The sequence below is a fragment of the Panthera onca genome, chromosome D4 (genome assembly GCF_046562875.1).
Source record: "Panthera onca isolate mPanOnc1 chromosome D4, mPanOnc1 haplotype 2, whole genome shotgun sequence".
In the NCBI taxonomy this organism is placed as follows: domain Eukaryota; kingdom Metazoa; phylum Chordata; class Mammalia; order Carnivora; family Felidae; genus Panthera; species Panthera onca.
Window position 1 is genome coordinate 66,149,441 of NC_138351.1, and position 27,983 is coordinate 66,177,423.

The window sequence follows — 27,983 nt, forward strand, 5'->3', positions numbered from 1 at the left end:
TACTGTTATTTTTTGTCTTGCTCCTTTTTAAAATTGTTTATCACTACATGTTGATATTTTAATTACAATATATCTTTGTGTGAATCTGCTTTTGTGGATTCTGTTGGGGGGTTCTCTGTGTCTCTTGGAAGTAGACATGTTTCCTTCCCCAGATTAGTGAAGTCTTCAGGTATTCTTTCTTCAAAATTTCTGCCCCCTTTTCTCTGTCTTATTCTTTGGGATCCCTACCATTCAAATAATATTACATTTGATGGGGTCACTGAGTTCCCTTAGTATACTCACTTTTTGAATAATTCTTTTATCTCACTTCTGTTCAGTTTGATTATTTTCCACCCCTCTGTCTTCTAGGTAATTAATTTGTTTCTCTTCCATTGCATCATGGGTGTTTGTAATCTCATCTATTGCACTCTTCCTCACTGATTGGTTCTTTTTATCTCTGTGTTAAGGGTCTCACTGATGTCTTCCACTTTTTTCTCAAGTGCAGTATCTTTATGATTATTACTTTAAGTTTTCTATCAGTCATGTTACTTGTATGTGTTTTGTTTGGATCTCTGGCTGTGGCATTGTCATGTTCTTTCATTTAGGATAAATTCCTATGTCTTCTCATTTTGTCTAAGTCTCTACCTGTTTCCATGTGTTAGGAAAGTCAGTTACATCTTCTGTTCTTAATGGTAATGGCCTGATGGAGAAGAGTTCCCTGGAGTATAGCATCCCCTGTTCTCCAGGTTTGGAGTTTCTGGGAGTATCTACAGTGTGTCCTGTGTACGTTCTGCTGTTGTGTACTGGCCTCTTTATCCTTCAGGCCAGTGGTCTACAGCAGCTCTTTTTGCCTGTCATGGGCAGTGTTTGGTCTCTGGCCTGAATGTGAAGCATTTTATTAACTAGGTATGCTCTAGTCTCCTTGTGAAATGAGACCTATTGCCAGTGGAGTCGAGGCTGCATAAAATCATAGGTTTGGAGGGACACCTGGGTGGCTCAGTTGGTTGGGCGACCAACTTCGGCTCAGGTCATGATCTCAGTTCTTGAGTTCGAGCCCCGTGTCGGGCTCTGTGCTGACAGCTCAGAGCTTGGAGCCTACTTCAGATTGTGTCTTCCCTCTCTCTACCCCTCCCCTGCTGAAGCTCTGTGTCTGTCTCTCAATAATAAATAAACATTAAAAAAAAAATTTAAACTCCTATGTCTGGAGATATGTGTTGGCAAGGGTTGGACTGGTCTTTTGAGGGTAGGAGCCTACAGTGATGGGACTTGAGGCAAGCATGACTGGGAAGGGTGCATCTACCTGGGCATGGGAGATGGAACTTGGTATAAGCATGTTAGGTAGCAAGTGTCTGTGCTGTATTGGTTTCCACAGATGGCCCTGTGTTTATGCTGAGGAGCAGGGAGGGAAATGGCGCCTGCTAGTTCTTTGTCCTAAAGGGATCTCTCTGTGAATGCTGCCTCTCTGGGACAAGCTTCCAGATGAGCTCACAGCTTCCCCACCATGTGCCCCAGATGCTCTTCAGAAAGCAGTTACAATACTGTTTGTAGCAGGCTGTTTGCCCCACTGTGTCTCCAAAGAGGGGCTCCAGTACCCTTGGGGCTTTCCCATAGCCAAGCATGCTGACCTTTAGAACTCCAGGTTTTAATCCCCACTGGTTGCCACAACTCACAAAATTTGGTCCCTCTTTCTTTTGAAGCCAATTGCTACAGGGATTTGTATTCTATGTGCTCGTGCGTCTCTGTGACTGCAGCTCCCACCCCACCACAGTGGCCACAATCTGTTTCTCTCCCAAACTGTGTCTCTACACTTCCTGCCTTCTTTGATGTGGTCTCTTCTCTGCCTTTCCTTGTGGAGTTTCTTCTGCAGTTCAGGTCAATTTCTGGGGTATTTCAGGTGATTTGATTAGATTCAGGGGCCGAGGTGAGCCTAGGGTCTTCCTACTCTGCTTCCATCTTCCCCACAAATCTTGAAGGTAGGTTTTATATCATTTTGTCCTCAAAATTCTGTGTGGTAAATAGGATGGGGGTTTTTGTTGTTTTGTTTTTAAAATAGGAAAGTGTGGGTTTGGAATGACTTAATCCAGAGTTCTATTCCTAATTTAAGGATTGGGTTTTCTTTTGAATACCTACTGTGTCACAGCTACTTAATAATACTGAGAAATTATAAAGTGTCATAGCCCTCAAGGAGCTCACAGCTTAGTAATCAACAGTATTGCTTTCTTCTGTTCTTATGTAGTCTGTTCCTGTTTTGTTTTTATTTTGTTTTTCTTGCATTTTGCCCTATTAGGATATTCTAGCCACTGGGAAATTTTTTTATTCAGTACATTTTTACTTTGCCCACTTCATCAGGAAACACTAACTTCGAATTTTTGTATGTCACTTCTCCTTTCAAAAGTAAAAGAAAAAATTAAATCTACCCTTGAGAATAAGATAATGATCATATTCTTCTTATGTTTGTCACATTGAATTTGCAGATCTATGTTGAGTGGTCGAGTAATAACAGACTGAATAGTACTTAGTACCAGGCAACACTGTAAGACTGTGCTGTCCAGTACAGTAGCCATACGTGGCTGTTTACATTTAAATAAGATAAATAAAAATAATAACCTCGATTGTACTAGTCACATTTCAAGGACCCAGTGACCATTAATAGTTAATGGGTAACTGGGCAATGCAGATAGAGGACATTTTTATCCTTTAATGAAGATCTATTCTCAGTGCTTTTTCATCCTTATAGCAACTATATGGGGAGTATATTACTGTCATCTCCAGTATGCAGTGAAATAACTTGCTGGTAAGTGGCAAAGCCCAGGATTTGAATTCAAGTAGTCTGTTTTTACAGTTTGTGCCTTTAACCAAACCAAGAGACTGAGTAATGCCTGTTAAGATACTAAGTGACATAATTTCTTTCTAGGCCAAGAAAACAATAGCCAACAAAGAATACAATAAGAGGATTAGTATCTGCAATTGGAGGATAAAGAGAGATCAAATATTAAGTATCTAAAATAGGAGAAACTTTAGATTTCATTGATTTGGATGTTCTTGAAGTTCCTACTTAGGAATGGCAAATATGCAACTCTTTATCATATTAACAAATAACAAAGTGCTCATAATAGCATTGCTAATTGACTTTTGTATTCTCCCATCAAACCTAGAGTATTCTTGCCAATGTAACCTAGTATTGTCAGACATTCACAGTTGTTTGTAAAGTGAAACCAATTTAGCTGCTTCCTCTGCTATATCAAAGTTCAGGCCAGGTTATGATGTGGTAGTAAATAGCCCCCAAATCCCAATGGTTTACAAGTTCATTCAATAATTATGCTTCTTTACCTGTAGATCAGTTATTTCTGTTCAGTGTTATTCTCATTGTGGGACCCAGACTGAAGGAAAAATAGCCCTTACTTTGAACATGCTTTTCTCATGGGAGAGAGGAGACAAATGATGAATTATGTGCTGCCTTTTAAGCTTACTTTCAAAAAAGGCACATTTTTCATTTCATTGGCCAGAGCCAATCACGTGGCTAAGCTGATACTATCGGAGAGATTAGTGGCCCTGGGAGGGGTGGGCCTAGAAGGCAGGGGCAGTGATTATTTGAATGAATAATCCATCACATCTTCTTAGAAGCATTTCTTATCAAGTATGTATGTCCTGAGATTCCAATGATGCATTGAAATCTGTATCTTCATAAGCTCACTATAAAAGATTTGCTGTTGAATCTTTTCAAGTATAATTCTCAGAAATTTTTTTATTGTTTACTAAATATGTGGTAACTTAATGACTAAGGTCTGTTTCAATTTGCTTCAATCAGGTGCTCGATCCCAGGCAGCTTCTATTTTAACCAAGTTTCAAGAACTGAAAGGTGTTCAAGATGAGCTGAGAATTAAGGAGAATGAGCTACAGGCTCTAGATGAGGAATTAGCAGGTCTTAAAAACACAGCTGAAAAGTAAGACTTTGTTGAATTAAGTTGTATTTTTAAGTTTCTTTTTGGTCAAAGATTTGCATGGTAGAAGATGAAAGAATTTTAGCTAAAGAAATACAACTTCTGACTTTTATCAGTTAGCTTTTTCTGATAAGAATGTCATTGTTATAAGAAATTAGGGAAAGCTAATTAAAAGGAAGAAAAAACATCAGCCAAATATTTTTCTTTCCCTGTTGAGATACACTGTTAACATTTTACTGGGATTGGTGGGGAAATCCATACTCTGGATGTTGATACCAGAGGGTACTGGAGTCTTTGATTTGAAATGATACACAATGTAGCATTGATCAGATACCAACATTAAGTTTAGTAGCATCGTGGCTATCCTATAGATTATTAAAGATCACTGAGCTGCCTACTGAGGCATGTAAGAAAGTCACTGTTAAAGTGTTTCCTTACTGTGTTTCTTTTCTAGGGGTATGGGTATGCATATGTATGTGTACCTTTCAATATTACTTCTGTTTGTGTATGATACAGGTACATTTTTTTTTTTTTTTAAATTGGCGTCATGCTACCTCATGTATCTTTTCATCACTTAACGTCAGTGCCCAGTACTCTTGTAGGAGCTGGGAATACAGCAGTGAACCAAACAGATAAATCTCTTCCTTCTTCTTGCTTTCAAAGTTAAATTGGTAAAACATGTTAGGTAACACTGAGTTCTAAGAGGAAAAATGCCACAAACCTACAGTCTCCAAAGATGACAAATGGGAACTGAGTTAAAATTAAAATCAGACATTTTATTCAGAATTCACAATACTGAACAAAGGTTAAAAATCATATATAAATAAACTTCAAAATATATATGGTTTTGTAAATTTTAAACATTCATCTTCTGAAATTATCAAAACTTAGAATGTTGCCAAGACTTTTTTGGAATATTATATGTATAGAAGAGATGCTCATAATTAGTCAAAGTGGTCATTCCAACATAGATATTATATCAAAATGTCCACTCTCAAACATATACATACAAAGCCTGCTTTTACCTTCTTTAACATAAATTACCAAAAAGTGAATATCTGTGGAAACTTTGGCAAGGCAATGAGTTTGCAGCTGGCATTTGGCTTGGTGCTGTTACCTTTATTCAGTAGTATTGGATCATTTATTTTGCAGAGTTGTCTTGTGGACTGATAGTGGCATTGAGGTCAAGGAAAGGAAATAGATTTTTAAAAATATGAGAGTGGAAGTATCAACTAAAGCCATTCTTTCACAGACCATATCAGGAAAATAGCTTTTATCTTTTTTTTTTCAAGTTTCTATACTCCCCATTTTTAAATAAATTGAAAAATGGCTTTAAAATTACAGTTTTAATTGCTGTCAAGCATTCTCAGCCAAGAATACTCAAGGGAGTATTTATGTTTTATAAGTTGCTTCCTTTTTCCTCAGACCTCATGAATTTCTAGTGTCAAGCTGCCTTGTGAATTTATTACAACTTGATATTTCACTGCGGCTGAATTAGCTAAATACCTTCCAAAGAAAATATTAAGCAGCTAGAAATGGGCTAGATTACAGGGTTTGCAAGAAGAGCACAATGTAATGTTTAGTTCAGTACTAGGTCTTTTAAAACTATCAGTCTCATTACAGAATGTTGGGGGGAACTTTTTATTAGTATTTGAAAATAGGAATTGATAACCAGATTTTTGAAATTTTGTGTGATTGTTGCATATTAATGTATTCTTGTGGGAAGCTGTTGTGGAGTTTGGAGTTTTTCTTCTTGGTAAGGCTCAGTAGAAGAGACCATTTTTAAGGAAACCTATTTATTTAAAGGTTATATTTAGTGCTTTCTAAAATTAAGAATATTTCTGTAAATAGTTGTCAGCCTTGGCCGTTTAGAGTCGTTTACCTTCGGTGATCAAATCAGACTTGAATTTGATTCCTCAAAAACTGAGTCTTCAAAACTATTCTTGTAATAAGTGGCATCTTAACATTGTTTATATTGAGGGGCACCTGGGTGGCTCAGTCGGTTGAGCAACCAACTTCAGCTCAGGTCATGATCGCATGGTTTGTGAGTTCGAGCCCCACATCGGGCTCTGCTGACAGCTCATAGTCTGGAGCCTGCTTCGGATTCAGTGTCTCCCTCTCTCTCTGCCCCTCCCCACTCATGCTCTGTCTTTCTCTGTCTCAGAAATAAATACACATAAAAAAAATTGTTTATATTGTATGTGAGTTTATTTTAGGTAAGAGCCTATTGTTTGAATGCATGTCTCAAATATCAGAAAAGTTGTGATCATTTATTGTAAACTTCTTTTTTTCTAAGGTATCGCCAACTAAAACAACAGTGGGAGATGAAAACTGAGGAGGCAGATTTATTACAAACCAAGCTCCAGCAAAGCTCCTATCACAAGCAACAAGAAGAATTAGATGCCCTTAAAAAAACCATTGGTAAGATAAAAACATTCTGTGCGTCCTCTGTTTATACTGATAACCTTACTTTAGATATTTAGATCTCATCTTTATTATATATTTGTTTGAATTAGTTACCTTAAATATTTTAATTATTAGATACTATTATTATATTGCCAAGTTCTGCCCATTTGGAGCAGTATACATTTCACCAGTGGCATATGAAAGTTGTCAGTTCTCTAAATCCTTTCTTTTCTAGAAAGTCTTTAAAATATCTCCAATGTGATTGTTAGAAAGAGGTAGCACATTACTGTTTTCACCTGCAGATATTGCAGGGGAAGCCTAGAATCTATTTGATCTGTTCCTCAGACCTTTTGGTTTCTACTTCTGTGAATATTCTACTTCTTTCAACCATTTTTCCTATTGACTTGCTTATGGTTTGTTTCTATTCTCATACTTAAGAGTTACGATTTCTTATAGATTATCTGCATTATGAATATCTTTTGGTTTATGTGCTTGTCTTTTAATTTTGTTCATAGGATTTTTGTTAAACAGAAACTTTTAATGTTTAATTCAATTTATAGCTGCTTCTACAGAACCCTCATTTTAAGAACTTGTCTTACACTTTTAATTAGAATTTAATTGTATAGAGTAGTTTTAGTTTTTCTCATTCCATAGGACAATATCCACCTACCTATTACCCACTAATATTTTCTTTCCTTTTTATAAAATTTAAAAAATTTACCCATTTTGTTTACCCCCTACCTCTGGCAACCACCAATCTGTTCTCTGTACTAAGATTTTTTTAATTGGTTAAGATTCCACATGTAAGTGATATTATATGGTATTTATCTTTCTCTTTTTTCCATTTAGTATAATGGCTTTGAGTTCCATCCATGTTTTTGCAAATGGCAAGATCTCATTCTTTTTTTTATAGCTGAGTAATATTCCAGTATATATACACACACATTTTCTTTACCCATTATCCATGAGTAGATGCTTACCTAAGTTGTTTCCATATCTTGGCTATTGTAAATAATGCTGCAGTGAACATTGTGGTGTGTATATATTTTTGAGTTACTGTTTTGTTTTCTTCAAATACCCAGGAGTAGAACTTTTACATCATATCTATTTTTAATTTTTTGTGGAACCTCCATACTGTTTAACATAGTTGCTGCAGTAATTTGCATTCCTCCCAACAGTGCATGAGGGATTCCCTTTTCTCCACATCATCTCTGACACTTGTTATTTCTTGGTTTTTTTTTGATAATAGCCCTTCTAACGTGTATCTATCTTACTGTGATTTTGATTTGCATTTCCCTGATGCTTAGTGATGTTGAGCATCTTTTCATGTACTGGGTGACTATGTATCTTCTGTAGAAAAAGGTCTATTCAGATACTCTACCCGTTTTTTAATCAGACTGTTTGGCTTTTTCTTTTGAGTTGTAGGAGTTTCTTACATATTTTGGGTGTTAACCTCTCATCGATATGATTTGCAAATATTTTCTCCCATTAATTATGTTGTCTTTTCAATTTGTTGCTCTATAGAAACTTTTTAGTTTGATAATTGTCCCAGTTATTTTTGCTTTTGTTGTGTTTGCTTTTGGTGTGAAGTCCAAAAAAAATCACTGTTAAAACCAGTGTCAAGGAGTTTATCACTTATGTTTTCTTCTAGGAGTTTTATGGTTTCAGGACTTACATTCAGGTCTTTAACCTATTGAGTTAATTTTGATATGTAGTATAAGATAATGGTGCAGTTGCATTCTTTGGCATGTGGCTGTCCAGTTTTCTAAGCACCATTAATTGAAGAAACTGTTCCTTCTTCATTGTATGTTCTTGGCTCCTTTGACCATTCATGCATGGGTTTATGACAATTTATTTCTGGGCTCTGTTTTGTTCCATTGATTGGTGTGTCTTTTTTTTATAATTTTATTTTTTTTTAATTTACATCCAAATTAGTTAGCATATAGTGCAACAATGATTTCAGGAGTAGATTCCTTAATGCCCCTACCCATCTAGCCCATCCCCTCTCCCACAACCCCTCCTGGTTTGTCTATTTTTAATGCCAATTCCATACTGTTTTGATTACTATAGCTTTGTAATATAATTTAAAATAAGGAGTGTGATGCCTCTGCCTTTGTTATTCTTAAGATGGCTTTGGCTATTCCATACAGATTTTAGGATTCGTTTGTTTCTGAAAAAATGCCATTAGAATTTTGATAGGGATTTTTAACAGATCTGTAGATTGCTTTGGATAGTATGGACATGACAGTATTCTTCCAGTCCATGAGCACTGAATATCTTTCCATTTATTTGTCTTTTTCAGTTTGTTTTATCAATAAGTGCATTATAGCTTTATGTGTACAGTTCTTTCTACCTTCTTGGTTAAATTTATTCCTAGGTATTTTATTCTTTTTGATGTAATTATAAATAGGATTATTTTCTTACTTTCTCTGATAGTTATTATTGTATAGAAATGCAACAGATTTTTTTACATTGATTTCATATCCTGCAACTTTACAGAATTTGTCTATTCTAACAGTTTTTTAGTGAAATCTTTAGGGTTTTCTATATATAATAGATCATCTAGAGAAAGTTTTACTCCTTTCGAATTTGGATGCCTTTCTCTTTTCTTTCTTTTTTTTTTTCTCTTATGAATTCACTCAAATGAATTCAATCAAAAATTCAGAGATTTTTGATTACTGATTCCGTCTCCTTGTTAATAATTGGTCTGTTCAGATTTTCTGTTTCTCATGATTGTCTTCATAGGTTGTATATTTCTGGGAATTATTGTTTCTTCTAGGTTGTCCAATTTGTTGGCATATAATTGTTTATAATACTCTCTTGGGATCCTTTGTTTCTGTGGTAGCAGTTGTAGTGTCTCCCTCGTTTTTCTGATTTTACTTGATTCCTCTCTTGTTCTTAGGCTGGCATGAGGTGTATCAATTCTTTCTGAGAAGTAGCTTTCACTTTCATTAATCTTTTCTATTATCTTTTAGTCTCTTTCATTTTACTTTTGCTCTGATCTTTATTTCCTTCCTTCTACCAACCTTGAGCTTTGTTTTTTGCTTTGTAGTTCCTTTATGTGTCAGGTTTTTTGAGATTTTTCTCCTTCCTTGATGGAGGCAGCACTATAAACTTCACTCTTAGAACTGCATTTGCTGCATCCCATTAAGTTTTGGTATGTTGTATTTCCATGTTAATTTGTTTGAAGGTACTTTTTAAATTTTTTCTTTGATTTTTATTTGCAGTGATATTGTGCACTGAAAAGTAGCATAGGATATTATGTAGTTAATGGTCTCCAGGGTTGTATTTGTATCTGCATTCTAACACAGTGTATGGCAATTGTGACACTAATCTCATTTTATCTTGCTTTTTTTCCTGTACAAATTAGAGCTAAATAGGCAAAGAATACAATGTAAGTTTGTTTATGAAATTAAGCTTTTTGTCCACTAAGTAAAGGAGAAATACCATAGTTATACTCTTGATTCTGGCTTAGGAAGCATATTACAAGTATATTAAAAGGTGGTCTGTGATCTTTTTAGTAAGTTAAAGACAAAATTTGTTACTCAGTTTCATAGGCTGGGAAATAATTTCCTCATAGTCTTTAGGTAATTCAAGTGTGGTTCTTAGGCAGGGTTTATGTTTCAACGTAGCATTTCTGGAATAAGGTTAGAACAGTTTTTTTAAATTTTAGCCTAAATTCTTTAGATCATATCTTCTATTAAAAGGTGAATTCATAAGGCACTCATAAACCATTGCCTATAACTGCTAATAGTTCAAGGACCTCATTTAGCTACATTTGCCTGCTTTATGATGCAGAGGAAAGTGAGGAGACTTTAAAAAACACCAAAGAAATTCAGAAAAAAGCAGAAGAAAAATATGAAGTATTGGAGAATAAAATGAAAAATGCAGAAGCTGAAAGAGAGAGAGAACTGAAGGATGCTCAGAAAAAACTGGATTTTGCCAAAACAAAAGCAGATGCTTCTAGCAAGAAAATGAAAGAAAAACAACAGGTAATACCTTTCTTGAAATGGAACCAATCTTAACATCAGTATAGAGCTGAAGGTGGTAGAGCATCTTGGGTTAGCCTCACTCATCAGTGTTCATCACAAAATCTAAAAGCAACAGTATGCTTCTTTAGGAAATAATTATGCGTCGTATGAGTCAAATTAAAACATTCCGTTCTGAAAACCCTGTAATGGAGTGTCATAATGGTAAGGATAGGTTGCATTGTCTTTCTAATTTTAGAGAAAGAGCCAAATTGCCTTTTGGTAAATGCTGCACTTAAGAGTAGACCAAAGCTTATGTCATGTGGTGGAGGTATGTCCTATCAGCTCCAAGTGTTGACATTTCTGTTTGGTGATCATCTATGAATGGATCCTGTGAAAGATTGATACATGACAAAGCATGTTATATTTACAAAGTACCATTCAGTTGTAGACTGGTGATACCTGATTTTATCTTTCGATAGTGCCACAGATGGAATTTGAACCTAGCCTTGTCTGCCTCCAAAGGCTTTGTTCTACATCACTTTTCTATATGATTCTATTTAAATCTGCTTTTCTTCATATTCTGTCACTAAATAGCTGCACAAAGTATTTTCTAACAAACTAAAGGCTATAGAGGGAAAGAAGAAAATTGAGCAGCTGGGTTTTTTTGACATTTAAAAAAGGCTTTTCCTTTGCTAATTTATCTGTTACGTAGAATTCTAGATTATTTTGTTATTTGTCCAGGGAAAAACAAACAGTTTATGCCCAGTTCTTTGAACCTGTAAAAACTGTACATACATTTGTAATGTTTAACTAAAGGAAAATAAATTTCCTTTCTCCTCACTTCTTCTGGAGAAGCAGCTTACATGTGTTTTTGGTAGTTGAATAAGCTGTGGGTGTTACTTGCATGGGAATCTTAATAATTTTGTTGACATGTATCTATTTTTCAGTAGTTAATAGTCTGTTGAATGTCTGAATAACATTCTTTTAGGAAGTTGAAGCTATCACTCTGGAGCTGGAAGAGCTCAAGAGAGAGCATGCATCCTATAAACAACAGCTTGAAGCTGTAAATGAAGCTATCAAATCCTATGAAGGTCAGATTGAAGTAATGGCAGCTGAGGTGGCTAAAAATAAGGTACTTACCGTGCTGGAGAAATTACAAATGTTAATCCACTTATGAAATGTTGGCTTGAAGATGTTTGACTTTCGAAGTCTTGATCTCTTCATTCTTTACTTATTGAGAGAGAGAAAGAGCATGAGTGGGGGAGGGGCAGAGAGTGAGAATCTCAAGCAGAGTCCGATGTGGGGCTCAAACTCACAAACCCTGAGATCATGACCTGAGCAGAAATGAAGAGTCGGACGCTTAACCGACTGAACCACCCAGGTGCCCCTCTTCATTCTTGTCTTGATGAGAGGCAAAAATGATGATTCCTGATCCAGAAAGAGTCCTGAAATAATATTACTAATTGTTTTAATCTGGGTCTACTCAGAAGACGAAAACTACACAGTAATTTGAACAGGCAGAGTTTAAATAAAAAATTTAACTACAGTAGGAGTTTGGAATGATAATGGATGATCACTAAAGAATAAAGAGAATTCTAAATTATATAGGAACAGCCCTTACAGGGAATAGCCACTACCACCCTTAGGGCTGAGGGAGTGCACCCATGGAAGGAACAAATTGGAAAAGAGCCATAGCAACTATAGGCTGAAAACCAGATCTAGTTGAAGATGTAACTGTGGCCCCCTGGTTGTGAAGTTTGCTGGAGTGCCATGGGTAGTCATCCATAGGGAAGTGCCACGTGGGATGTAGGGGAAATTAGTCCATGTGAACATGTTGCAAAGCCCTGTTCCCCTCTCCCCATCTGCTGGATGTCAGGGAAGCCATGTAGGTTGCTGGCCCTTGCACATGACAAACTTGCCTTTGAGAAAAGCACACCAGAACTGGGAAGTAAAGCCTCTTCTTTCTACAGTTTCCTTACAGCATCCTTTACTGTTGAGGCTGACTATAGTTGCAGCTGGTTGGGGAGAAATGTTCTATCAGAAGCAGGGAAGTGAAGGATGGATTTAGGACTGAGGGTATTTCAAATGTTATGAAGACATTCTGTCACCTGCAAATTCATACTGTGGTATATCTTTATTAGAGATTGTCCCTAATGAATATTGGAAATTCTCTTGCCCCTTTCTTTGATTTTGTCTTTGAATTGCTTTGTTTCATATTGAGGTATAATTGATCTATATTAATTTCAAGTATACAACATAATGATTTGTTATTTGTATATGTTGCAAAAAGACCAACCCATAAATCTAGTTAATCCCTCACCACACAGTTACAAATATTTTTTGTGATGTGAACTTTTAAGATCTACTGTCTCAGCAACTTTTAAATATACAGTACCACTGACTACACTCATCATGTTTTTTAAGTTTTGTTTTGTGTTGCTAATTGATACCGTTTGTAACTAACATTGATTTTTATGTTAACTGAATGTAATAGCTTTCAACAGCGTAGTTCCATTCAGTTTTCAGTGTGGTATTTTTGTCTTGTTTGTGTCCTCTACATGCTTTTATGTTTTCCTTTGATATGATTGTTGTAATTGTTGTGGCCTATGGTGTTTTTGGAAAGTAGGTCTTTCCTCTTGATTCTCTTCATGGATAAATTCAAGTTTTTTGTTTTTAACCCATTATTTATCAAATCAATAGAACAGTTTTTAACTACTTTTTTTGAAGTTAAGATCAAAATGCTTTTCAGCTGTGTGTTGTGTTACTGATTAAATTTTTTAATTTCTGTTCAGTTTTTATTTTGCCTCCAAAGTAAATTTTAGTTTTTAAAAATATTTTTAGCTCCCTTCTGATTTGTTGTCTTAATCTCATTTTTCCCGTGCATATTTTTGCTGTCTTTCATGGACATCATGTTGTAGAATTTTAAAAGTTAGATATGTTTTTAAAGATAATTGTGAAAATAAATAAGCTACTCCTTTCCTGATCTAAATAAAGTCCGAACATGTACATACTTCATTTCTCTTTATGGAGAAGTATAAAATAGATCACTTGGTTGTTAAAGGTTGTTTTTTTGGGCTCTGCATTCTAAATTGTTTCCTTTGCAGATAAGAATATCAAAGGAAACTCCCAGGGAACTAAGAAAAGAAACTATCTACTAATTAGACAAACAAAACTAAAATTTCATTTCTGTTCAATCTTAAGTAACAGATTTCCTATCATTGTAAAAAAAGGTTAAAACAGTGAAAATTGCATTGCAGTTTTTAACCTGTAGGCATGAGAGAATCTTCTTCATAAACACTTTTTTTTTTTTTTTAAAGATACAGTGTTAGTTAATAAACTTATATTTCCCTTTGGTTAATATCTTAAGCAGAGTATTTTTCAGTTTCTCTTCACAGGTTTCAAAAAGCTAAAATATCTTCAGGTTTTTATATGAATGTCATGTTTTATTTTCTTTCCTCAAAAGACCTCTGATGACACAGATTAAACATTATAGGGAAATTAAGGCACTTTGAGTACCCTAACCATAACATCAGGTATTCTTTGTTGCTCATCTTGTTTCCTAATGAGCATGCCTAAAAACATTCCTAAATTTTTCCTTGTGGTTTGCATCATGAAGATCCATTCTTCCTCAGAAACTTAAAGCAGGTTGTCCTACTTTGGTTTTCCCCCTACCTAAATATGGGTTGAACTAGGTTTTTTTGGTTTAGATATTTGTGTGAGTTCTTTCAAGATTTGGGTGAAGCAATGGGATTTGCAGGGCAGGTTGGTGATAGACTGAATTGCAGTTACAATTACCACTTCTGACATTGAGTAGCTCCAACCTTGGGAGGTTGGGGGATATTCAAAGTCAAAGCAAGAAAGTTTTTCTTTGTGCCACAAATCTATTTATTGAAAAAAGTTTCTTGTATTTTTCTGTTTTGACCCTTGTGCTAGAACCAAACATTATGACCTTCTGTTGCACCGATAAATATGGCTTATATCTACAAAGGGAAGAGCAGAAAACCTGGCCTACATCCTTCCCTTCCTGATAAATGACATGTGGGGATCTGGCATAGTATCTTCTTGTTAACTACCCAGAAATGCCACTTTACTGAGACCTCACAAGTCAGTTTCCTGTAGTTCACTGTATCCCCAGAAACTTTGTTGCTTCCAGCACGAACACTGTATCCCATCTTTTTTCTAGTGATAGAACAAGTTTTCTCCTGTATGCCAATTAATTAGTCATTTTAATGGGGATATACAATGTAGAGGGTTAGGTGACCATCTGCCTGTAATCACATTGCCATCTTGCCCAGACGCTTTTTAGATGATCTTTTAATAAACTAAAAATATGCCCACATTACTTTGCTATATATCATCTTCTATTTGTTCCAGGAGTCCGTAAATAAAGCTCAAGAAGAGGTGACCAAGCAAAAAGAAGTGATAACAGCCCAAGACAATGTAATTAAAGCTAAATATGCTGAAGTTGCAACACACAAGGAACAAAACAATGATTCTCAGCTTAAAATTAAGGAACTGGACCACAACATCAGCAAACATAAACGGGAAGCTGAAGATGCTGCTGCAAAGGCACGTTTGTGTTGCTTATTTCTACTCGTAATCAGATTTTTGCTTCTGAGTTGTTGAGATATTCTGGTAAAGTGCTCAATGGAGAATTCAGTATAAATGGCAGAAATGTGGTATAACAGAATTTTGAGGCTTACTGCTATTTTAATGGCTTCTCAGCAATGCTTATTTTTACCACCTGGCATAAATCTTTCTAAATTTCAAGTATTTATTCCTATGTATAAGATGTTTCAGTGGTCTCCCATAGAACTAGCCATTTTTTAATCCCCAGATATTCAGATTAATATATTAGTTGTGATTATATATTTTGTTGCCTGTGAGTTTTCAATTTATTTTGAAATAAGGTAAACGATATATATTTACAGGCAACTTCCAAAACCTGGACTTAATTGGCTTCCAGATGTCCTTAAGAGGATCAGTATAGTCAGTTTTGCAGCCTCATCTGAAATCTGATGTTGTGCTAGCAGCCGTCTTTTTTGAAGTTATCTCAGTTTTTTGTTCACTCCTGAAAGTTTCTTTCTGGGGCACCTGGGTGACTCAGTCGGTTAAGCGTCTGACTCTTGGTTTCCTCTCAGGTCATGATCTCACAGTTCATGAGTTCGAGCCCCCCATCGGGCTCTCTGCTGACAATGGGGAGTCTGCTTAGGATTCTCTTTCACCACCTCTCTCTATCCCTCCCATCCCCCTCAAAAATAAATAAGTAAACATTAAAGAGAATACATGCTTTTGCAGAAATTCGCTGCTTGGTTAAGAGGCTGCACTCATGAAATCTTAGTAATTTGCCCATCATGTTTTCTTACGAGTGTGTAACCGTTTGATGCCTTTTAAATCTTGTTTAGCATCTTAAAAGTATGAGATTTAACTTCAAAAAAGTCAGAACATACAAAATAGTCACCCCACCCTCTGAAAGAGCCCTGTGTGCCTGTTCAGGCTCACACTTAAAGAAAATATTTTTTCATAGCCACATCATTAATTTCCTAATATTTTTTTGTATTGATTTTCCATTAGCCTGGTAGCCTAGTATTAGTGGATTCACTGAAATGTTACCAATGTTAATATTACTGTTAATAGGTTTTTGGTAATTGAAAGTGCTAGTAGTGGTGATTGCTAGGGGATTTTATTTACGGTTAAGGTGAAAAGGAGAGTTAAAAGTGGAACTGCTAAAAAGTCCAGGATTCTTTGAAGTCTATAGTTGGTCAAATATTAATTACATACCAACTAGTATCAGATAGTAGTAGGCCAGGCACTAATGATAAGGATGAGCAACATGTACCCAGAATGCTTTCATTGAGCCTATGGATCAGCAGGGAAGGTAGATTGGAAATGATCATCTTTGGAGCCTGGAGGTGAGACCGTTCCCCTGGAATTAATGAGGATAAACAGACTGACAAGGATTAGACTCTATCAGTCAGAACCAACCTTGAACGATTTTAGTAGAAGAAAGTCTTCTTTAAGCACTATAATCTAAAATTTTTTTTTAACTCTTTTTACCATATAAAGAAATACATTACTGTGCCTTGTCAAAAGAGGGTGACGAGGCAATGGAGTCAAAGTTTAGAGCAGCTTTTTATTTACCTAGTATATTTAGAATTATAATTAGTCAGGGGCGCCTGGGTGGCTCAGTTGGTTGAGCTTCTGACTTTGGCTCAGGTCATGATCTCACAGTCTGTGAGTTCGAGCCCCACGTCAGGCTCTGTGCTGACAGCTCAGAGCCTGGAGCCTGCTTCAGATTCTGTGTCTCCCTCTCTCTGACCCTCCCCCGTTCATGCTCTGTCTCTGTCTCAAAAATAAAATAAAACATTAAAAATTAAAAGAATTATAATCAGTCGGAATTAGGCTTCCACAAGTTTACCAAATCTATGACTTCAGTATTCTTAGGAGAATTTTAATTTTCACAAATTATTTTTGAAGCAATAGATTGAGTTTGGTAAAATCTGAAGGAGGCTTATATTTATTCTAATGGAAATGATTTACATGTATAAATTTCTCTGAGCTAGCTTTTCTTTTAATGCTTAAGTAATCTTTTTCCTATACAATTTTTTTTAGCCTATTCTCTAGGTAAAAATATTCATACTTAATAGTAAACCTATACTAACAGTGAACCTCATTTTTGCAGATGAGTCATTGTGGGGTTTTCTCCTAAATACTTAAAAAAATTAAAAAACAAAAACAAAAACTAGTTTCTTAAATGTTTACAAATTTTTTTTTAATGTTTATTTTTGAGACAGAGAGCATGAACAGGGGAGGGGCAGAGAGAGAGGGAGACACAGAATCTGAAACAGGCTCCAGGCTCCATGCTGTCAGCACAGAGCCTGACGTGGGGCTCGAACTCACGGACTGTGAGATCATGACCTGAGCCGAAGTCGGATGCTTAACTGACCGAGCCACCCAGGTGCCCCAGAAACTAGTTTTTAAATGTCGGTTTGTAAACAATGATAGATTCCTCCATTATCCTCCGTGGCTAGGTCTCCAAAATGTTGAAGGACTATGACTGGATTAATGCAGAGAAACACCTCTTTGGGCAACCTAATAGTGCCTATGATTTCAAAACCAACAACCCAAAAGAAGCTGGTCAGAGACTTCAGAAGTTGCAAGAAATGAAGGAGAAACTAGGAAGAAATGTCAACATGAGAGCTATGAATGTACTGACAGAAGCTGAAGAGCGGGTAAGTCCTTTTCCTTGGACTCTCTGGCCTCCTTAGGGCATGAGCAGCACTAATAGCTCTCTGTGACCCTTGTGGCAATTACTAGAGTCAATCTTTGGCTTGATGCTCTTGATACTGGATTTGTTTTCTTGTTCTCCCTTTTCAGTTCTCTCTTATTTGTTTTTGCATCAAATATTTATATAGTCCATTGTCCCTTGAAAAGCTTTTCTCCTGGCTTTGCCCAGAATACCATCTATCCTTTTCTTATTCTTGGTATAAATAAAAACATTTTTTCATGATTACTCCTCCCATTTCTATAATTTCTTTCAGTTGCCTTGAAAAGGCCTTGAAAAATAAGGCTACTCTGCTGTCTGCCTCCTTACCAGTCATTCCATAAATATGGTGTTCCTTTTGACTCTAGGGTATACTAGAACCGTAATTACATAAGTAATGACTAAAATTGTTATATGCATAACCACTCCTTTCCTAATCTGTAAATCCAGCATCATCTTCTGTTTTAATGTTCACTTACGCAATGTTATCATCTCCCCAACCCTGACAGAACTTTGAATCCGCTGTGTCACTAGAAAAATCCACAGGGAAAAGCAATCCATATTCTCAACAGCTCCATAGGAGATAGCAGTCTAATTTTATATAATGCCCTATACTTTATTTTTTCTAAGATTCTGTTTGAATTTGTATCAGAGAGTTATGAGAACTCTCTAAAAGTGGCAATACTTATGAGCTCCATTACTTCTAAAAAGTTTTGCTGTACTGGGTTTTTTTAAATTGTTATTGACATTACTATCTACAAAGAACCTGTATTATGTTAGATACCAAACAGGCTAATAATGCCCGTGTTGTGATCTCTCTATAAATGTTCCCGCTGGTTTTTATTTCTCCATTAAAGCTTTGCAATATATGTTTTGTGGAAGAAAATCTTTGGTCTGAATTTGAACTGTGTATCGTGAAACTTGTTCACTTGTTTGGTTTTATTAGATAATAATAATTGGGTCTTTTTTTGTTTGTTTGTTTTAAAGAATTCACCAACTCGCTTTCTTACCCAAAGGGAAGGCTCTATTGTTGATAAGCAAGATGGCCTTTTTTTTTTTTTTTAATGTTTATTTGAGAGAGTGAGAGCGCATGGGGGAGGGGCAGAGAGCAGGAGACAGAATTGTAAGCAGGCTCCTCACTGTCAGCGCAGAGCCTGATATGGGGCTTGAACTCACAAACTGTGAGATCATGACCTGAGCTGAAATCAAGAGTTCGACGCTTAATCGTCTGAGCCACCCAGGTGACCCTTGTTTTGTTTTGTTATATTTTGTGTCTGTACACATAAGAAATTGAATTATGCAAGGAATAAGAGAAAAATGTAGAGGAAGTTTTAGGAGCTTTGCTATAAAGGAGGGAGACAGCAAGGAAGCTAACAGGACTGGTTACAATTTAAGGGAGAATTTGAAGACTACTTGAAATGTGAGGCTTTGAGGAGAAATGAGTTAAGATTTTCATAAAGTTCTGTTGCTACTTATGGTGTAATAATTCTCCCTTTGCAGCCTCCTTTAAATTTTTTTCCCAGAGTTTCTACATTAACCAGGAAAAGCCCATTCTGAAGATGTGATGTTTGAGCTGAAACTTGAAGCACCAATTCTGTCGTATACAGAAAAAGAGCATTCAGGGAAGAGAGAACAATGCAAGGGCTATAAGGCTATATAATGAGCTTCTTATGTTCAAGGAACTGAAAAAAGACCACATGGCTGGCCCCTGGGGAGGATTGGGATGTCAAAAAGTCAGAGATAAATAAGGGCCCAATTATGTAGGACTTGGACATCATGGTGAAGAACTGAAACTTTGTGTTACTGCTAAGACTGACCTCAAGAAGAAAGCATGCAAGGCTACTTTTGAGTTTACATACATTTTCCTTTTTGCCTTGACTGCTAGAAGGATATGAGAATATCAGTATCAAAGTACCCCAGGAGCTTGTCCTATAAATTCTTAATTATGGCAGCTAAATTTTACATATAGGCGATATATTTACCTTTCTCATAACTTGGTTCACGTTATGACTCTTAATGAAGTGTATCTTTCTGGTAAACAGAAGTGTATATATTCTACATACAAACTAAACCTCTATTCCTGACTGAATTCTAGAATAGAAAATTTTACATTTTTTCAATTAAGCATGCTTTTTATCTTACCAGTATAATGACTTGATGAAGAAGAAGAGAATTGTAGAAAATGATAAATCCAAAATCCTTGCAACTATAGAAGACCTTGACCAGAAGAAAAACCAAGCCCTAAATATTGCGTGGCAAAAGGTATTTGAACCCAAAATATTATCATTTATTCTTTGTGAGGCAAAGATGAAGAATACTGTCAATAGATTTATACTCTAAGATGAATTTGAAATGGCTGATTTGTGTTTGAATGAGGCACACGCCTTAATTAAAACCTCCTGACTTTTAAATGCATTTTGTACTTTTGGACTTGAGTACTACTGATAATGCAAAGCTAAGTTTGTGTCTCTACATCATAGTCTGACAGTCTACTTCTCTGGTCCTTAAGTTATATTAAATTTCTGACCTTCTAGTTTTCTTTATTTTTCATTCTTACCTTGTTTCCAGGTCTGTGTTACCTTTAAGGGAGATGCTATTTGTCTGAAACCTTGGAGTCTGTCCAATATGTGCCATACCCCACTCCCTCTGCTTGAAGCTGGAAGCAAGCTCGGTTTTGCACTGGGAAAGTTCTGATTGTTGGAAACTTCCCAATGATCCGTTCTGTTCTAACTTCCTTGGTTTTTCTTACCCAGACTCAACAGAGCTCAAATATTTGTTATCAGGACATTTTTCTAACAAGATTGGCATATTCCTTACCACTTACAAGTTATTCATGGCATTTCAGAAATCATTAAGAATTGTGTAGATTTCTGGCAGAGCATTTTGTACATGTTATTAGTTAACACATATGAAGCAGATACTCTGTTTTCTCTTAAAACAATTCCATAACTGATAGTTAACCATCCATATTTTATAGATGAAGAAATCAAAGCTTAGAAAGGTTAAATCGATCCTTAACAAGATACTAGCCAACCAGATCCAACAATACATTAAAAGAATTATCCACCATGACCAAGTGGGATTTATACCTGGGATGCAGGACTGGTTCAATATCCACAAAACAATCAGAATGATACATCACATCAATTAAAGAAAGGACAAGAACCACATGATCCTCTCAATAGATGCAGAAAAAACATTTGTCAAAACACAGTATCCTTTCTTGATAAAAACCCTCAAGAAAGTAGGGATAGAAGGATCATATCTCAAGATCATGAAAGTCGTATATGAAAGACCCACCCCACCCCATCCTCAATGGGGAAAAACTGAGAGCTTTACCCCTAAGGTCAGGCACATGACAGGGATGTCGTCCACTCTTGCCACTGTTATCCAACCTAGTATTGGAAGTCCTTGCCTCAACAATCAGATAACAAAGAAATAAAAGGCATCCATATCGGTGAGGAGGAAGTCTAACTTTCACTCTTTGATACTCTATATGGAAACATGATACTCTATATGGAAAACCCAAAAGATTCCACAAAAAACTGCTATAACTGATCCATGAGTTCAGCAAAGTCGCACAATATAAAGTCAGTGCAAAGAAATCGGTATAGGTTGCATTCCTGTACACCAGTAATGAAGCAACAGAAAGAGAAGTCAAGGAATCGATCTCATTTACAGTTGCACAAAAAACCATAAACTACTGAGGAAAAAAACGTAACCAAAGAGGTGAAAAATCTGTGCACTGGAAACTATAGAAAGCCTATGAAAGATATTGAAGAAGATACAAAAAAATGGAAAAAGATTCCATGCCCATGGATTGGAAGAACAAATACTGTTAAAATGTTGGTATTACCCAAATCAGTACATATTCAATACAATCCCTATCAAAACAGCACCAACATTCTTCACAGAGCTAGAACAAACAATCCTAAAATTTGTATGGAACCAGAAAAGAGCCTGAATAGCCAAAGCAATCTTGAAAAAGAAAACCAAAGCAGGAGGCATCACAATCCCAGACTTCAAGCTGTATTACAAAGCTGTAATCATCAAGATGGTATAGTACTGGCACAAAAACAAGACACTCAGTTTAATAGAACATAATAACCCAGACAGAAATGGACCCTCAAATGTATGGCCAACTAATCTTTGACAAAGCAGGAGAGAATGTCCAATGGAATAAAGACTGTCTCTTCAGCAAGTGGTGGTGGGAAAATTGGACAGCGACATGCAGAAGAATGAACCTGGACCATTTTATTACAGCATACACACAACTAAACTCAAAATGGATGAAAGACCTAAATGTAAAACAGGAAACCATCAAAGCCCTAGGGGAGAAAGCAGGCAAAAACCTATTTGACCTCAGCCGCAGCAACTGCTTAGTCAACACATCTCCGGAGATAAGGGAAACAAAAAGAAAACTGAGACCTCATCAAAATAAAAAGCTTCTGCACAGCAAAGGAAACAGTCAGTAAAACTAAAGGGCAACCAACAGTGGGGGTGCTCCTGGGCAGTTCAGTCGGTTAAGCTTCAGATTTTGACTCAAGTCATGATCTCACAGTTTGTGAGTTCCAACTCTGTGTCAGGCTCTGTGCTAACAGCTCAGAGCCTGGAGCCTGCTTTGGATTCTGTGTCTCCCTCTCTCTCTCTGCCCCTCCCCAGCTGTGCTTTCTCTCTCTTTCTTTCTCTCTCTCTCTGAGTAAACAGTAAAAAATAAGAAAATAAAAGGCAACCAACACTGGGGCGCCTGGGGGGCTCAGTCGGTCAAGCGTCCAACTTCAGCTCAGGTCATGATTTCACAGTTTGTGAGTTCCAGCCCCGCATTGGGCTCTGTGCTGACCGCTCAGCGCCTGGAGGCTGCTTCGGATTCTGTGTCTCTTTCTTTCTCTGCCTCTCCCCCACTTGTGCTCTATCTCTCAAAAATAAATAAATGTAAAAAAAAAAAATTTTTTTTTTTCCAAAAAAGGCACCAGCAGAATGGGAGAAGATATTTGCAAATGACATATCAGATAAAGGGTTAGTATCCAAAATCTACAAGGAATTTATCAAACTCCACACCTGAAAAATAATCCAGTGAAGAAATGGGCAAAAGGCATGAATAGACACTTCTCCACAGAAGACATCCAGATGGCCAACTGACACATGAAAAAATGCTTAATATCACTCATCATCAGGGAAATACAAATTAAAACCACAATGAGATATACCACCTCACACCTGTCAGAATGGCTAAAATTAGCAACTCACGCAACAACAGATGTTGGAGAAGATGCAGAGAAAGAGGATCTCTTGCACTGCTGGTGGGAATGCAAACTGGTACAGCCACTCCGGAAAACAGTATGGAGTTTCCTCAGAAAATTAAAAATAGAACTACCCTACAACCCAGCAATTGCACTACTAGGCATTTATCCAGGGGATACAGGTGTGCTGTTTCAAAGAGACACCTGCACCCCATGTTTATAGCAGCACTATCAACAATAGCCCAAGTATGGAAAGAGCCCCAGTGTCCATGAATGGATCAAGAAGATGTGGTATACACACACACACACACACACACACACACACACACACACACACACTGGATATTACTTGACAATCAGAAAGAATGAAATCTTGCCATTTGCGACTACGTGGATAGAACTGGAGGGTATTATGCTAAGTGAAATTAGAGAAAGACAAATATATGACTTGTGAGGAATTTAAGATACAAAACAGATTAACATAAGGGAAGCAAAAATGATATAAAAACAGGGAGGGAGACAAACCATAAGAAACTCTTAAGTATAGAGAACAAACAGGGTTGCTGGAGGAGTTGGGGGTGGGGGAATGGGCTAAATGGGTAAGGGGCATTAAGGAAGACACTTGTTGGGATGAGCACTGGGTGTTATACATAGGGGGTGAATCACTGGAATCTACTCTTGATATCATTGTACTATATGCTAATTTGGATGTAAATTTAAAAATGAATAGGTAGGTAGGAAGGCAGATGGATGAGTGGGTAGATAATGCATACATACATAGATGATCTAGCCTAAGATCAGATAGCCAGAGGTGGAAAAACTGGGATTCTCTTTTCCTAAATTAAGACCAGTTAAAATTGTCTTTAGTTGCCAACTCCTGTCACCCTTGTTGCTCTAAATTTGGGGCAGTAAGCAAAGAGGTTTAGAATTGTTTTTCACTAGATTCTCATTCAACAAAATCCCAAGTACGTTTGTTTTGTTTTAGGACAACTTTGGCAAATTTCACAGTTCTTTACTTTTATTTCTGCTTCCCTAGTTGCATATGTTTGTCTCCTTTAGGATAATTCCCTATCCACTTATGTGGAAGTTTTCCTGTATCCATCCTAGCAAAAGACTCTCATTCAGAAGATTCCAAACATAGTTACTATGCTGTTTGGTACTTTAACAGTCCCATGCCTCTGGGATTTAATTGGGCACCTTGCCTCTTTTTTGCTTTTTAATTCTGTAATTATTCTGAATTCTGAAAACTTCATTTTTAGTAATGGTAGTACAATTATCCCTTTCAGTCACCTGGTTTTTAGTACCCTAGGACTTATTGTCAGTGTTCCATCTCCCTGTGGTGTTTGTCTCTTTTTAAATGGATGCATAAAGTTGGCCCCATTACTCTTGTATAAGTGTGGATATAACACTAGGTCTGAGAGGTTTTGTCTCTTGTTTTCCACATGATTCCTGGATTAATGCAAGTACAAATTTATCCTTTAAATTGATGTTCCCCCAATTTCCAGAGTTGTCTCAAAGCAGGTAAATTTATTGAGTACTTATTATATGTCAGGGACTATTCTCATAGTAATTTTCTCACTTAATCCTCATAATAACCTATTGAGGTAATAGTGTTATCAGTATTATATACTTCCTTCTGGCTTCTAGCATACTCAATTCACAGAGCCAGAGTATTTTCAGCACTGGCTGTGTCTTTTATTTTTCTATTTCCTTCTTAACCATATTAGATTTCCAGAATTTGATTGCATTTCATCTTTCATCTATCCGTGAATATAATGCATTTTCTATCTTGAATAGAGCTATATTTTGCCTATAAATAAGTTTCTCTTTTCTTCTTTGGAGGAGTTTTCACTTGGGTTCAGGGTTGAGTAGCATTCCACTATTTTAATCCTCTCTTTAGTGTCTTTCTCCTGCCTGGCCAAAAAATTAAAGAAAAGCAAAAGAACCAAAACTGTTTATGAATACTCTGCTATCTTCATCATTCTCAAAAAAAGACAGCGGTCCTCTCCCATTGTGGTGAACCTCACTTAGCTGTAGAAATGTATCCCAGATAAAACTAAAACCTGTTTCCTCTGTGTAGGGTACTGCCCAGCATGTATTCAGTTGCTCTTAAAACTGTATTCCTTGATAAATCTGTATTCAGTAGCACTGATTGTTGGTATGTAGAGGTCCTTATTACTACAAATATTCATGAACTGTTTATTTGCACTTGAATTTAGAGATTTCTCTAGAGAACATGACTGTCAGATCCTCATGGTTGTGCATGTGTATGTATACACTCTCAGATTTCCTGAACTAAGGTTATTAGTCACGTATTTGAAGACAGGTGGCCAAATTCTCAAATCAAGTGCGTATGCACAAAAATTACCCAGTTTCAAACTAAAATATTGACCCTAAGTCTCTCTGTAATCTACTGGGGCTTGATGGGATAAGCCAAACAGCTTCTTTAGTCTTTTTCTGTTGGGGTCCAATCCTTTTCCTGTCTTTTGACAACTTCTTTGGCTGAGACACAGCCTATAGAAAAGGACCAGTCAACACCTTGAACAGATCTGGTTGTTTGATTTCATGACTCTTTTTTTCCTAGACTTTACCCTCATCTTGGGCTTTTTAAGGTTAGCTGATAACCACTGGCCTATCAAAGCAGTCAAACGAGAACAAGATTTAGAAGAGAATATGTTATGCCAAAAAGTTTGTTTCTGCTTCTCCAACTCCAAGCTCAGTGTCTTATACAGTTGTATGTCTCTCAAGATTCCTACAGTATGGCCTACAAAGGTATCAAAAGTTAGAGCAGAGCTCAGTAAATTATTTCTGCAAAGGAACAGGTAATAAACATTTCTGGCTTTGTGAGCCATATAGTCTCTGCTGCAGTTACTAGATTGTTGTTTTAGTGCTAGCAGCCATAGACAAAACATAAAAGAATGGGCATGGCCAGATTTGTCACATAGGCCATAATTCGCCAACACCTGAGTTAGTAACAGACAACAAAATGCATCTGCTGGATTGAATATACACATATCAAAATTTGAGTCTTTGAAAGCCTTCTATAATATTTTATTTATTTATTTAATCCAGGTTAACAAGGACTTTGGGTCTATTTTTTCTACTCTTTTGCCTGGTGCTAATGCTATGCTTGCACCACCAGAGGGGCAAACTGTATTGGATGGTCTGGAATTCAAGGTTGCTTTAGGAAATACTTGGAAAGAAAACCTAACTGAACTTAGTGGTGGTCAGAGGTGAGTAATCCCTTTACAGATTTAGAATTTCTCAATCCTCTTTTACAATCCATCATCTCATTGCCGACCTATTTGCTGTTTTGTTTTGCTTAGCTATCTTAAATGTAGAATTTAAGGAGGTTAATATGTAAGACTGCAGATTGTGGTTAGAACTTGTGATTAAAATAGTAGGCAACAAAGGAAATAAGGGTAAGCAGCTAGAAAATGAGATGAAATGTATGAAAAACAATTGATTTCAGACATTGGGAAATTAGTAGCCCAAGAGTATGAAACCTGTGAGCAATAAAACAAAAGTGCTAAGCTCAGGGTTCATGTCTGCCTTTCTCCATAGAATTTCTGGATTGCAGATGCAGGGAGGGGGAATCAACACAAATCATAGTAGTTTCACTAAATTAAAGAAACAGATTAGAATTTTGGGAGGCCCCAGTAAGCTGCACCCTAGCATTCAGTCTGTAATGTCCCTGAAGTGAAGGCTAGTCTTTACACACAGCAAAAGTTCATTGTAAGCCTTGAAGAAGTCAAGCTGATCCTCATGTAACTAAAGTGTTTCTCAGAACAAAGCCTAATGCTTTTAAAGAAAGACAACAAAATTTGAGACTGTAATGGAACACAGTGTCTGGTATCTGATAAAAAGTACTGGACAGAAATCAAGAAAATGACGTGTAACTTAGAGAAAAATTATTCAATGGAAACAGACCCAGAAATGACAGGTGATGAAAATAGCAGACAAGGAAGTTATAGTATTACATTAATTAGATCTAAGAATTACAAGGAGAAAAGAATGTGATGAGAAATGTAAGCTATAAAAAAAAAAAAAAAAAGAATTTAGGGGGCACCTGGGTGGCTTGGTCAGTTAAGCGTCCAACTCTTGATTTCGTCTTAAGTCATGATCTCACGGGTTGCAGGTTTGAGCCCAGTGTTGGACTCTGCACTGACAACGCGGAGCCTGCTTGGAATTCTCTATCCTCTCTGCCTCCCCTGTGCCCCTGCTCACATGTACTCTCTCTCCCAAAATAAATGTTTAAAAAAAATTTTTTTAAAGAATCTAGTAGAATTGCTAGAGATAAAAAATATGCCCAAAAGGAAAAGCTCACATGACATTAGCAGATTAAACAGTGTAGAAACGTGAGTGAATTTGAAGACACAGCAATAGAAAGTTAAAGCTAAAGTGAGAAGCACAGAACTGTAAACAGTGACCTGTGGGGCAATATTAAGCCATCTGACATATATGTGATTGAAGTTCCAAAGAGAGGAAGAGATAAAGAAAAATACTTGAAATAATGGCCCCAAATTTTCCCGTTTTGATGAGTTCTATAAACCCACAGACTTAATGTCTATGAACCCTTGGTAGGATAAACACCACACAACCTCTCCCGTGACATACATACAGTAACACAGCAAGCCATGTTATATGAAATTGTAATTTGTCTTCAGGCAGCCAGAGGCATAGTATTACATACCAAGGAACAAATATAAAAATGACTTTAGGATTATTGTCAAAAACTATGCAAGCTAGGTATCTGGAACAACATCTAGTAAGTGCTAAAAGAAAAACGTGGCAACCTAGAATTCTGTGTCTAATCAAAATATTCTTCAAATGGAAGTCAACGTAAATATTTTTTCAGAAAAACAACAGCTGGAGGAATTTGCTCTCAGCAGAACCGTACAAGTTAAACGAAGTTTTTGGATGAAGGGCAAATGATACCAGATGAAAAAACTCAGATCTGCATAAAGGAATGAATAATGTTGGAAATAGCATGCTGTAGACTTCAGGGAAGTTTTTCCCCAGCCTTACATGGTGATTCAGACAATCGGCATACTAAGGAAAAACTTAAGAGGTCATGTGGACTAACTCCTTACCTGCATAGAGCCAAATAATTAAAGCCTACTGAGAGAAAATTGTGAATATTCACATAATTAAAGACAGTTGTTAATTTTGTATTTTGTCC

General features: G+C 36.5%; 1 protein-coding gene across 3 annotated transcripts in view; it reads left to right on the forward strand.

The window, feature by feature from the left end:
• The window catches only part of SMC2 (structural maintenance of chromosomes 2), a 69,422-nt gene that overhangs the window by 32,425 nt on the left and 9,014 nt on the right, over positions 1–27,983 (forward strand). For 2 of the 3 annotated variants that reach the window (XM_060609143.3, XM_060609144.3), the window contains exons 16-23: positions 3,788–3,923; positions 6,217–6,341; positions 10,125–10,318; positions 11,286–11,429; positions 14,672–14,866; positions 17,329–17,529; positions 19,707–19,823; positions 25,874–26,034. In XM_060609143.3, the coding sequence (XP_060465126.1) occupies positions 3,788–3,923; positions 6,217–6,341; positions 10,125–10,318; positions 11,286–11,429; positions 14,672–14,866; positions 17,329–17,529; positions 19,707–19,823; positions 25,874–26,034 (1,273 nt within the window). The remainder of the gene's footprint in view (positions 1–3,787; positions 3,924–6,216; positions 6,342–10,124; positions 10,319–11,285; positions 11,430–14,671; positions 14,867–17,328; positions 17,530–19,706; positions 19,824–25,873; positions 26,035–27,983) is intronic. The other variant, XM_060609145.3, reaches the window with a different exon arrangement.